This window comes from Nannobrachium achirus (assembly GCF_963921795.1).
Source record: "Nannobrachium achirus genome assembly, chromosome: 8".
In the NCBI taxonomy this organism is placed as follows: Eukaryota; Metazoa; Chordata; class Actinopteri; order Myctophiformes; family Myctophidae; genus Nannobrachium; species Nannobrachium achirus.
The window spans coordinates 27,706,645-27,719,971 of record NC_137817.1 but is presented as its reverse complement, the minus strand read 5'-3'; the positions used below and the strand labels follow the sequence as shown (position 1 = coordinate 27,719,971).

Genomic DNA, 13,327 nt, shown 5'->3' with positions numbered 1-13,327 from the left:
GACATTGTAAAGTTAAATAATGTTTTGTTTACCTTGGAAATGTTTCAGTCCGTGACATTAGACTCAAAATTAGGAATAGAAATCCCACAAAGGCAGCCAGTGTAATCCAAAATATTATAACGATCGAGTCTGCAAAGGAAAGGAGTTGTCACTGTTATTTATTTATTATACCACAAATGATTGAGGAGGGGAAAAGTCAAGGTTCTTACATTTGTTGAACTCCAGCTTGCTCTCGTCCACAATTACGGGATCAACGTAAGTCCAATAGTATTCATATTCAATATGGAATGTGGTAGAGCTCTCCATTGTGATCTTAAGTTTAGTTACTTGGTGGGAGCATCAATACCAAGTCAAAAATAAGATAAAAAAAAAAAGATCACAATAAAATGATTGGTCGTTTTTTTTTCTTCAAAAAGCCAAGGAAACAACTGGACCAGTCAGCACTTCAGCCTCCCAGAGTCCCAGCCATCCCAACTAACGTTATTATGTTGGTCCACTTGACTAGGTCTGAACTTGAAGCCTTTGAAAGCAGGGGATTCCAGCATGCAGTAATTATTTTGGCCACTAGGGGGCACAGTGTCCCATTATAACCGTGTGCGTGCGTTTCGTTCACCTTGACTGGTAAAAACCAGATCGCACAACACCACCCCCTGGTGGTGTTGGTGGTGAAACCACTGTCTATGGGTGAAACGCAGTGTGTGAAAGAGGCTGGCCTGCCAGGCTATGTTTCACCCACATTCATCCACAGGAGGGCTGCCTGATACAGTTAGTTAGACTCCTACTTTGCAAATTTCGATTATTATAAATGCATACATTAACCCCCCATTTGACAATACAAGCTCACAATGCGACTCATATTGTGAGTTTTTAGATGTAGGGTCGGTAGGTCTGGCAATAGATTTCTTATTTTTAGTTCTGCTTCTGATAGGCTATTGCTTTTATGTTTTTAGTGACTAGCTCTAATGCCTCATTCACACTACAGATATATAGTTGAACGTTTTGCTTGGTAATTCAATGTAATCTCAATGGAAACCAGCTTTAAAGCTTTCAAAGCTTTGTTCTTTGTGTATGTGTGCTGCATCTTTAAAGCTGGTTTCCATTGAGATTACATTGAATTACCAAGCAAAACGTTCAACTATATATCTGTAGTGTGAATGAGCCATAAGTCTCTCTTGGCTTTGCCTATAGCAGAAACCACAAGGGCATTTGATGAGATAGACTACATACTTTGTTTTAGGCCTACATGTAGACCTAATTCTATCTCTGACTTTGATTTTTGTTTTACCTGTGTGTGAGTATCATTTTTAACCAATTATCTGTCTCATTCTTCGATCTTTTATTAGCAAAAATAGGAGGCATAGAAAAAGCTATAGAGGGGTCACTAAAGAGTTTTTGTCTCCACCAGCCGAAGGCTTGGGGGAGAGTATGTTTTCCCCTTCGTCCGTCCGTCCGTGCGTCCGTCCGTCCGTGTGTCCGTCCGTGTGTCCTCACAGTTTGTGTGCAGCTAATCTCAGTCGCCGTTGGCCCGGTCGCTGCCAAAGTGAGCACACACATTCCCTGGATGCCAATCTAGAACCTCTGCCCTAAATTTTTCAAATGGGCCTTTTCTAGCGCCACCTAGTGGCCGATGTTCACAAAACACATTTCTGTGCACTACTCTTACAGATTTTGTCAAAAAATCCTACAAATCGGTAGGCAGCATCTCGACAGTCATGTGATCGACACAGATCTGTCCGATTTTGCATATTCCATCCGGATTGGCTAAGATTGGCTTCCAAAGTTTGTAGGATTGAGCCGTTTTGAACAAAATGCCTCAAATCCCAAACGCAAAGTGCAATTATCATGAAATCGCGCACACACGTTCCCACTAGGCCGAGGAAGAAAAGCCACTTAATTTTTTTTAAATCAGCCTCATGGTGGCGCTATAACAGGCCGATTTGTGGTTTTACCTATAACTCCACCGATTAGTTTCAAACTTTGTAAGCGCACTCCCTAGAGGCTAAGGATAAACCTTTGCCCTGCATTTTTCACACCAGCCTTTTATAGCGCCACCTTTGGACCGACTTATGTAAAACACATTTTTGGATATTACTCCTTGAGATTTTATCCAAAAATCACGCAAATCGGTACACAGTATCTCTATAGTCATGTGATCAAGTCCGATCCGTCTGATATTTCATATTCCATCCTGATTGGCTAATATTAGCTTCCAAAGTTTGCAGGATTGCTCCGTTTTTGAACAAAATGCTTCAAATCATCAACGCAGCTTGCGATTACCGTGAAATTTGCCACACATATTCCCACTAGGTCAAGGAACAAAAGCTACCTTTTTTCACATTGGCCTGTTATAGCGCCACCAGCAGGTAGCCTTTAGCAAAACAAAATTTTGGAACACAATGCTTCAAATCATGCATGCAGCGTCCGATTTCCATGAAAGATCTATGGTGAAGAACATATGCCACCCTTTTTACATTGGCCTATTATACAGTAGCACCACCAGGACACACAGCCTGGTGGAGACCTGTGCTCGGAAGAGCACTGCTTCAATGTTTTTTTTTTTTTTTACTATTTAAAGAAATTGGAGAAGTAGAAGATAATAAATATAATAGATTGATCTGCAGATCCAGAAAAGGACTTCGAGGTGAGTAGATCTGTTCTCTTAGGCTTAATTTTGGGCATACAATTATTTAAAGTGACATCATCATAACCCTTACTTTGAACCTGGCACTCATCTCTGAGGCGGCGGCCTGTCTCAAAGAGTCAAAGTCAGCCTCTGTACTGCGGATTCTTTTTAATCAATAAGGTAAACATTTTTTTTCAAGCTGGATGTGATAACTAGAGTAATGTACATAGTGGTTTCTATTTTTTGGAGCGGTGAAAGCGCTCCCAATAGACAGGTATGTCCGTGGGTATGTCCCTGGCTGCGTCTGGCGTATGACCAAGGCTGTCCCTGTTCCGGTCTGGTTCCGGTCTCCCCCAAGCCCCCTGTGATTGGCTGAACCGGACGTAGGGAGCGCTCGGTTGTAGTCACTTGGACCGCGCGAGGTGCACCAAAACCCAATTATCATTGCGTTTATCGTGCGCTTGCCCAGGCCTTACGGCCTGGGCATAAATATAACGATTGCATTCACCACGGCTTCGTAACTCGCGCGGCGCTCCGCCGGCCGCGCGGCCCTGGCCCGCTCTTCGCGGCCACTCGCGCCTGCGGCGCTCGGGGGTCCGCTGGCCTTCGCGCCGCTTTCAATGTCGTGGACAATAACTTTATGTCGTGGACAATAACTGTGACATCTAACCATAAAACGAGCGCTCCCTTCATAGACACGCTTGGTAATCTGCTGGACGCTCCCTGGCTGGGTGGCTGGGTGGCTGGGTGGCTGGCCGTGTCCGTAGCCTGGCAATACCTTGAGTGGCCACACACAACACACTAGTTAAAGGAGGGGCGCTGTTTTGTGCAGGCCAGGCACACTCACCACTCACTCACAGGCACAGTTTACAGTTTACAGTTTAGGCATTTAGCAACACACACAGGGTATAGCTGCTCAGATTCACCGCTCCACTTCGAACCGAGGTTTGATTTTTTTAACACATCCAGAGTAAATGTATTAGAGGGCAACCTGGAAAAATGTAGGACGTAAAACCTTCATTTCCCATACATAAATGTGCATTGTTAGGAGAGAATGGGCTCCCCAAGAGACGCCTTGTATCTGAAGGTAAAAGTCATTATGTGGTACATTTGTAAAGAAGCTGGTTACATCCATATAGGCCTACATAAGACATCTGAAACTATTACATCAACAATAGAATTCAACGTATTAAGAAAATCAGAAGTATCTCTCAAATATGAAGGCAATTATTTAAATACCACATTTTTATGAAAGTCTTTGATAGATCGGTTCAGTTAGAGAGCCAGTACCAGCCACTATGGGGCGCCCTGGGACAGGTATAAAACAACTCTTGTGAATTTTGGGTATACATTTATGCGACTACTATGTCAAAGTAATCTGACTCAAATCTGTCCCATTCTTGTTGTAGACTCTAAAATACTCAGTGATGTCAAATTCTTACTGACTCTTTTCTACTTCAATTCTTACAGTGTCTGTTCATTTGAATAAGACAAATTAACTTCATGAATGGTGGGAATAGTCCATGGGCTATAGACACCATGGGCTATAGACACCGGATTTTTGGATATTGTTACCATATAGAAGGGACAAAATGGCAACTGATTAGGCCTACTTGTTTTTGGCCCTTATGTCTGACATATGATGAAGAAATGTGGTATTTAGTGAATGACGTAAGCAACTAATGGTTCGATTTGGACGGTTTTTCTATCAAAGTATGTTTTCTGGGGTGCTGAGATGATTTATGGGGTGACTGAGGCAATTCAAGTCCAGTGTCATGGCCAATATCAAGGTCATTTTAGATCTAAAATGTTAACAAAATTGGCATATCTTGGCCTTGACTTTTATGTTGACCCTGCCCTCATGATAGCTGTTTTGTAGCAAATTAACAATAAATGAGCTTAATTGTTTTTATTTTTCAATTATTATCAAAAATAATAACAAATATTCCAAGAATATTACATTTAAAGGAGCTATAGTCAACTTGTTCTTGAAAAAACGGACGCTAAAATGAAAATGTTTCGAAAATATTATAAAAAAGATTAAGCTTCATATTTTCTATTCAAAAATAATCACAAAAAGCGTAAAATAATGATAAAATAAGACCGACTTTGTTTATCAATCCATATAAAAGAATAGAAGAGGGATGTAAACAAGTCAGTCTTGGCCAAAATGATTATTTTATCATATTTTACGCTTTTTGTTGTCATTTTTGAATAGAAACATATGAAGCTTAATCTTTTTTATAATATTTTCGAAACATTATCTTTATTTTAGCGTCCGTTTTTCAAGAAAAAGTTGGCTAACATCTGGGGGCCCCCCAAAATAAATTGGGGACCCACGCTAAGGGCGTGATATTGAAACGTAACGGCATTGCCGCATAGAGCGCTCGTTTTCACAGTTATTGTCCACGACACTGCAAGCGGCGCGAAGGCCAGCGGACCTTGGTCCTGCTCTTCGCCCCCGAGCGCCGCAGGCGCGAGTGGCCGCGAAGAGCGGGCCAGGGCCCATCTACCGACACCGGCGGAGCGCCGCGCGAGTTACGAAGCCGTGGTGAATGCAATCGTTCTATTTATGCCCACGGCCTGGGCACGATAAACGCAATGATAATTGGGGTTTGGTGCACCTCGCGCGGTCCAAGAGACCACAACGGAGCGCTCCCTACGTCCGGTTCAGCCAATCACAAGCTTCAAAAATGAGTCCGGGGCGTGGCTTGCGGCAATGCCGTTACATTTCAATATCACGCCCCCTAGGGGGGGGGGTTGCCATTTATCCCGTGACGTCACGGCACGCACCCTGACCACACGGTTGGCCTGCAGTGCAGAGTAGACTAGAGTCAGACTATGCTATGCTACAGTACAGACTAGTGGTGAGAGTGGAAAAGAATAAGGAATAAGGAACTAGCATTTAAGCCAAGCTGTGTTTTGTTTGTAGCAGTCTATTAACTAGCAGAACGACAGTCAAGCAAGTATTTGTTTCCCCGCAGCGTAAAACCACCACACAGGCAGCCGTACCGGACAATGTTATGTTTATAAACACCGTTTGCTGCTTGTCGCCGCTGTAACGAAGAGCCACCATGGATGCAGTGAACGCGTTCAACATGGAGGTAAAGTTGGGAGAACGTCGGATTTTTGACGAGCGCGGCCCGTTAGCTACATGGCTAACGTGTTCGGTGCTAACCTCACCTTGGCTTGACAGCTAACTAGTAACTTTACTAACAAAAAATGACGAGGTTGCGTAGTTTCTTTGCGTTTGATGTTATGGAAATAATATGGGTCTTGTTAATGCAAATGCCATACTGTATACGATTGCGTCAATGAGTGAATCAGTGGTGAATGGTGTCACCGTGGTGTTTATCGGGCCTACATAGGCTATGTAGCTAATGTTATCTATTTGCTTAGAAACCAAACTTCGGACAGTAACGTTAACGTCGGTTGCATTTTAACGTTTTGATTTACGACCAGCAACGCAACGTTAAGCACAAATGTAGGCATATACAGTCAACACTGCCGTGTTACTTAAAAAAGAATATGCGTATTCTGTATTTCACATGAAAAAATTGTCATCGATACTCGGCTCGGTTTCAAGCGAAACTACAGCTACGCCATTACCGTTTCAAGCAGTAAACGGTGGCCAAAGGTTTACTGCTTGAAACTGCTTCAAAGGTTTACTGCTCAGATCACATTTTTTGTGATCTGAGGGTTTTTTGTGACCTGAGGGTCACAAAAAATTATGTTGGCTATGTCTTGTTTTATTTCAAAGTTCGCTGCTGTGGAAGTTTAATATTTTCAGTGAGAGAATGAAGAATTGCAACTAAATGTCTTATGGTAGATTTAATTTAGCTACACAATGAAAACAATAACATTAACAACATTATCACAAAATAACAATGGACAGAGTCCGGTTGCAATTGGAGTCTGACACTGATCAGAAAGGTGGTGAAAGAACAAGTTCCACAAATGATCAGACTGCTTTGGTGCAGTATTTTGGTTTAGCAGTTCTCGTTCCCCTTAAGCACTATGCATCTGCCCACATCCTCACATGCCGATAAACACCAAACATTTGCATCGATTTAAATTAAAATACAACATATTCACACAGTCTACTTAAAAGGACTTGTGCGAACAAAACATTGTACGTGGAATGATTCCAGGCAGCAACACTTGCCTCAAGATATTAAACTACCACAGCTATCAAGACCTAGTGGCTGGTTAGGTATCGAAAATTGGTTCCAAGTAAGAATCGAATACAATTAAAATAATAATAAATATTGCATATAGACTGACTTGTCATTCATTGATATTGTGGCAAAATCACATTTGTGTGACATGTACACATTTTGCCTTTTGGGTTCTGTTGTAATTGTATGTATTGATTTAACAATCTTTATCAATGTGACTGAATTGACTTAATAGTGCCAATATGTGCAATTTATAGGCTATGGCTAGGCTATAGGTGGTAATATTGGTACAATGTTAAGGTATTCTTAAAAAATCAGTTGAATAACAAAGGAAGGAATTGGGTGGGTATGTTTGGATGTCTGTGCTGATGGATGTTTTACTTTTACTTACATACTGAATTATAAGACTGCATGATTGTTGTTAAATATGAATCATGATTCTTCTTCCTTGATTCTCACAAAATTATATAAAAAAGCACTCTTATGTGAGTATAAGATGTCCTGGCAGTGAAAAGGGAATTAACCGGACAACATCAAAGCACTTGACTTAGATGACACTATCAAAATGCTGAACTTGAACTTACCTGTACTGCAGTGCAGACTATCAACACTGAGGCATACGCCTGCCCTACTGGATTTATAGTTGTGATTATGACAGTGTTGAATGATCGCTGAAAATGGGAGATCTGCAAGCACTGGGGATTTTATGATTTATTTTTTATTATTATTCTTTGACATTTGAGTTGTAGAATGTTTTAGAATGTTACCTTTGCGAATGTGCTCCTTTAATGAACATTTGCTCTTTGTCGCTCATTTCTATTGCTTGAAAATTGTGCCATACGTTCTGTTATACACTGTCCGTGTAGGCCAGGGCCCAGGGGTGGGCAACTTTGATGATGGCGAGGGCCACTTTATTTCCACCGTCACTCCAGAGGGCCACATTGCATATTGCTACGTCCTACTTTGTCATTCTAGTATCTCATACAAAAGAAGCAAAAAATAGCAGATCTACAAGCTCAAAACGCATGCGTTTTGAGCTTGTAGATCGGCTATTTTTTGCTTCTTTTGAATTGGAATCCTGAATAATTTTGTTGTCAATTTGAATTGGAATCCTGAAATGTAACATTTTGATTTAATTTCAAACACATTTAATTATATACTCATGTTAACTTTATAAACTTAAATACAAATACATTGGACATAAAATACATTTTAATACTACTATACTAGTCATTAAGCTACTAAAAGCAGGTCATGTTTGGAATTATAACATCTAAAATCAATAATATATCAGTATTAACCTGTGGGCTGCATTAAGTGAAGGTGGGGGCCGCATGTGGCCACCGGCCGCCAGTTGCCCATGTATGGTGTAGGCTATAATATTGTTTCCTTCGACACGTGCAGTGGGTTTACTAATGCGATATGTAGATGCAACTGGAATGGAGTGTGTAACGTGAATGTTGAATGAATGTGTTTTGCTTTACATCGTGTAAGTAAGTATTGATGGACAATTTGCAACTAAGAATTTTCAAAAAGTCCAAATTTGAATGCAGTGTGATGTAAATGGAATTGTCATGTAGAAATGAGACTGCATAGATGTTTGAGTCAAGATTGTGATAGAATTTTCAAAGCAGTTTTCCAATCTTCATTGAATGTTTATCAAGGCAACTGAGAGCAATTCTTTCTTTCTTTTTCTCCCAAATTAATCAGCTGTTCTCCATGATTGACATGAAGCCTCCAATATCCCGTGCTAAGATGATGTCGGTAACTAAATCGGCTATAAAAGCTATTAAGGTAAAGTGGATATAATTGTTATTTTGATGAGTGAATAATATCTAATTATTTTCTTTGAACTATGACTGTTGTAGGAACACATGGCTGGCTGGTGAGATTTTATAAAACTTAACAATTCACAAAATAAAGATCAGATTACACATTTCTTAATTTGATAACTACATGGCAATTAAATACACTTGCATACTGTCATTGTCCATGCTACAATGCATGAGTAGGCTGCTCGCAGATAGCTTTGCATAGCCAGACTATATCACTGCGTGGATATGAGTCTGGTACTTCTATATGGACGTTTTATTTCCAAGGTAAAAAAAATGGCTCTGGACACAATTGGTTAGACCAGACCAATACTGGGCCCTGATTGGTCACCCAACTCTTCAGGCTGAGTAAATGGATTCACAATTGAGCGGGGCCAGACCCAAATCCGCCAAGGGAGATTCTTTTTGCTGCGGTGGATTAGTCTGATTCCAGGCTGACTCGCAGAGGGATTTCCTTTTCTGAGGTGTTGCTATTCTGTGAAATGTTGTTTCTCTCAAATTGCCTCCTCCACTTCTCATACATGCATGCCAGTTTTCTTTTCTGAAATGTTCTGGGGGGGATTTAAGATCATTTTGGGGGGCATTTCTGCTTTTTTTCGAACAGTGTAGAGAGGCAGGAAAGAACATGCAGCAGTCAGATGGCAGGCCTGCCCAGGAATCGCACCAGGAATCGGGTCGTCCCCTAAATGTTGTTTTTGCTATCTTTTTGTGTGTGAGAAATGTTTGGATTCATTAATTTTTTTGTGTGATTTATTCTTGTTTTTTACCGTCCATTGGAGCATCACAAGGGGGTTATTATTATATATTAAATAAATAAATTGCTTGTTCAAATAGGAAACAGTGTACAGAAACGGTAAAGGCAGGGGGGAGATAGGGGGTCAGATGCAGTAAAGTAAAAGTACCTCTGGTCGAAGTGAGCACAGGGAATGTTATCAAACACGACACGTGCATATCTCCTTGTATGGGCTGTTCTGTCAGTGACATTAGTTATCTCCATACATGGAGTTCCGTGCTCGTACGTACGTGAATGCATACACATTACACATAAAGCCTGGTTTAGGAGCGGTTAGCACCGCTCAAAAAAGGGAAAAGATTTTATGTTCTGGTTGCGTCCTCAACGTGCGACGCGGCGTCCATTAGAATCGGAAAAGGTCGCTCCTGAGTCCTGTGCGAAGTGACTTCTCATGGTATCAAACATGACATGTTGCGTACAGTATCTCCTTGTATGGGCTGTTCTGTCCGTGACGTTAGTTATCTCCATATATGGAGTTCCGTGCACATACATACATACAAAGCCAGATGTAGGAGCGGTTAGCACTGCTCAAATATTTGGTGAGCCATAGGCTAGTGAACAACAGCACTCTCCAGCGTCAAAACACTGTTAGTGTAGACTTGGCTCCAATTGCTGTATTGCATCTCATTGCTGGCATAATGGCATAGTATGCCATTGTAATTCCATTTAATACAGAAATAAAGATGATTATGATTTTTTTGTTGTATAATAATTTTCTTCCGTGTGGCCTACATTTCAACATAATTGTTTTTTTGTTTTAATGTTGATTTTCTTCTTTCTTCATTAGCTCTACAAGCATGTTGTCCAGATTATTGAAAAGTTCATCAAAAAGGTAAGTTGACCGCATACCCTATCAACAATTTTCAGCCACTTTAGGTTTCAATATGCTGTGTTGGATGCCATGGGATGGACACACTAACTGTTCTCATATATGTTTTTCTTTTTTCAACAGTGTAAGCCAGACTTAAAAGTCCCTGGGCTGTATGTGGTTGACTCCGTTGTTCGACAGTCCCGTCATCAGTTCGGTGTTGACAAGGATGTGTTTGGACCCAGATTTGTGAAGAACTTCATTGATACTTTTCAAAATCTTTACCTCTGTCCTACGGATGATAAGGTAGTCTATGCATTTGATCATTTTGATGTTTAACTTGGAAGGAAGCATAAAACATTTCTTAGTGTGGTTATTGTGGCTTTTGTAGTTTCTTTCTTTTGCTTTTTGTTTTTTCTGTATTTATTGGGTTTTGTCATTTATATGTGATATGGACCCGAGTCTGAAATAAAGATTGATTATTATTGTATCTTTTTTCAGAGCAAAATTGTGCGTGTCCTTAACCTGTGGCAGAAGAATGGAGTGTTTGAAATGGATATCATTCAGCCTCTACTGGACATGGCCACTGGCTCCTTTGTGCCTGCTCCGTCACAAGCAGTCGCAGGTAAAGAAAATGTTTTTCTGAAACATTATTTTAAATATACTAGCACTTATAACAATGGAACTCAAACTTTTGAAACGTGTTGCCTCTTGCCTCCTTAATTTAAATAAAACAAACATTTGAATGGCTATATAGATAGGGATATAACTGTTCTGAAACGGGGGAAAGATTCATAAACCCACTTCTCAGTACCCAACCCTTAAGGGTTTAATCAATGTATTTGAACTATTAAAATAATGTTTAGCTGCAGCCTCTAATATTTTTACTCAGATTAACCAAAGCTTTTATTGTCACATGCACTTAGTTTAAAAATCACACGTGTGTGTGTGTGTGTGTGTGTGTGTGTGTGTGTGTGTGTGTGTGTGTGTGTGTGTGTGTGTGTGTGTGTGTGTGTGTGTGTAACAGCGCCCCTCCCTTAACATGTGTGGTCAGAAAAGGTACTGCAGGCTACATACAGGGACGGACGCATGCATACATACATACATACATACCCACCCACACACACGGCCACGTATAGGAGACGGTGTGACCACCGCTCAAAAACTGCAGTAGCAACATTGCAGGCAGGGAAATGCAGTACATACTCAAACTTACTTTGTGCATGGAAATCCATTTGCTGAAATGTATTGTGTTCTTGAAAAACCACTGTGATAACATACTGTATGTTCCTGTTTCCTAACAGTTTCAACTACTGCACAAATGGAGTCACAGCCCCCTACTACCACTGCCTCAACTGTGGCTTCTGTGTCCCAGCTGCCTAATGCTGATGCCTTAGCTGCAGTAGCACAGCTGTTTCAATCCACACAGGGACAGGAGGTGAGACAGAAATTAAAGTGTTCCGTTGTAAGCTAGAAAGGAACTGCTACCACTAAATTGACTAAAACTCATTGCTTCACCTCTCCTTTTCTCATAGTTGCAGAAAATGCTTCAGAACTTACAACAAGACAGGGCCATGGCACCCACCCTTGTAAACAACATATCTGCCCATGACCAGATGCCTGCAGCCCAACCAATATCCAACAGTACACACACAGAACAGAACAGCTCGTTGGCCAAGGTACCAGTCTTAATCCAGTCTTGTGTGTCTGCCTCATTACGGTCCACACCGGCGCTGTTGGCCAAACTGTGCACACACACTCCTAGGCCTGGGGCGGTATGGACATTTTGTTACCGCGATTACCGTCTTCCCATTTACCGCCGGTACTGCGGTAATTACCGCACCCCCGTATCTATTAATTAAGGTTCGGCGATAAGCTAAAATATTGCAATCATCTTCCCAAAAGTCGCCTCTCCACAGTGGAGAGGCGACACAGCCTGACTGCCCGAGTTATACTTCTCCGTACAGCACAGCGGGTCTGGCTTTCAAAGGAGCAGATCTACAAGCTCACAACACATCGCATCCGCGATGCGTTCTGAGCTTTTAGATCTGCACTGTCGGGTTACCATAGTAACGTAGGCTAGCTACTTGGGCTTTTCAGACACAAACAGCTGTGTGAACAAACCAGAAGAGGAAGGGTAGTCAGATTGTGTACAGTGATTCTGTAAACTCACGTCACGTCTCAACTCTCAAATCGCAGTGATTGAGTGCTGCTATATACAGGTTTTAGTTACAAGACTTGACAGAAAAGGTTATAAAATCGCCGACGCGCCGCTGGACGGAGCACAACGTGCGACGCGGTGGAGAAAGTAAAATAGTTTCATTTTCGGTTTTAGTCCACGCGGCCCGCGCTCCGCCAGTAATCCGTATGAATAAAAAAAGATATGCCACAACACAAGGTATGTATTAACATCCTTGTGTCGAGTGGATTACAGAGAAAGTTTATGCTGCTCCGTCATAGAGTTGTGCTCCGTACTCTACTGCCCTGCGTGCACTGTGTGCACTGTGCAGGTCTGTGTGTGAGTGACGTATGTGGCTTCCAACGTGTGGTACACGGCCCAGAGCAGAGCGGCATGGAGCGCATGCGGTCCTCGCTTCTCCCCCGTTTTAAAACTCGCTTGTTTTCCAATAAAAAATAGACCTTTTTTTTGTCTTTTTACCGCGGTAAGCACAATGACACCGCGGTAGACCTCGGTATACCGCGGTACGGCGGTACGGCGGTTACCGCCTCCAACCCTACACACTCCCTGGATGCCAATTCAGAACCTCTGCCCCACATTTCTCACATGGGCCTGTTCTAGCACCAACATCAGGCCGATTTTTGCAAAACATTTTTGGACAGTACTCTTCACAAATCAAGCAAATCGGTAGACAGTATCTCTACAGTCATGTGATCAACATGAATCTGTCTGATGTACCATATTCCATCCTGATTAACCTCCAAAGTTTGCAGATTTGGTCTCAAATAATGCACGCTGCCTGCGATTTGCGTGAAGCTTTGCACGCACATTCCCACTAGGTCAAGGAACAAATGCCACCCTTTTCACATCGGCCTTATTGTAGCATCACCAGCAGGTCAACTTTTGCAAAACAC

The 13,327-nt window shown here is 41.7% G+C and overlaps 1 protein-coding gene across 1 annotated transcript in view; it reads left to right on the top strand.

The window, feature by feature from the left end:
• Nucleotides 1-5,483: 5,483 nt before the first annotated feature.
• The window catches only part of LOC308289585 (SR-related and CTD-associated factor 4-like), a 34,138-nt gene continuing 26,294 nt past the window's right edge, over nucleotides 5,484-13,327 (top strand). The window contains exons 1-7 of the mRNA XM_080731318.1: nucleotides 5,484-5,727; nucleotides 8,512-8,595; nucleotides 10,214-10,258; nucleotides 10,379-10,540; nucleotides 10,736-10,859; nucleotides 11,539-11,672; nucleotides 11,770-11,913. Coding sequence (XP_080587444.1) covers nucleotides 5,698-5,727; nucleotides 8,512-8,595; nucleotides 10,214-10,258; nucleotides 10,379-10,540; nucleotides 10,736-10,859; nucleotides 11,539-11,672; nucleotides 11,770-11,913 — 723 coding nt within the window. The 5' untranslated portion in view covers nucleotides 5,484-5,697. The remainder of the gene's footprint in view (nucleotides 5,728-8,511; nucleotides 8,596-10,213; nucleotides 10,259-10,378; nucleotides 10,541-10,735; nucleotides 10,860-11,538; nucleotides 11,673-11,769; nucleotides 11,914-13,327) is intronic.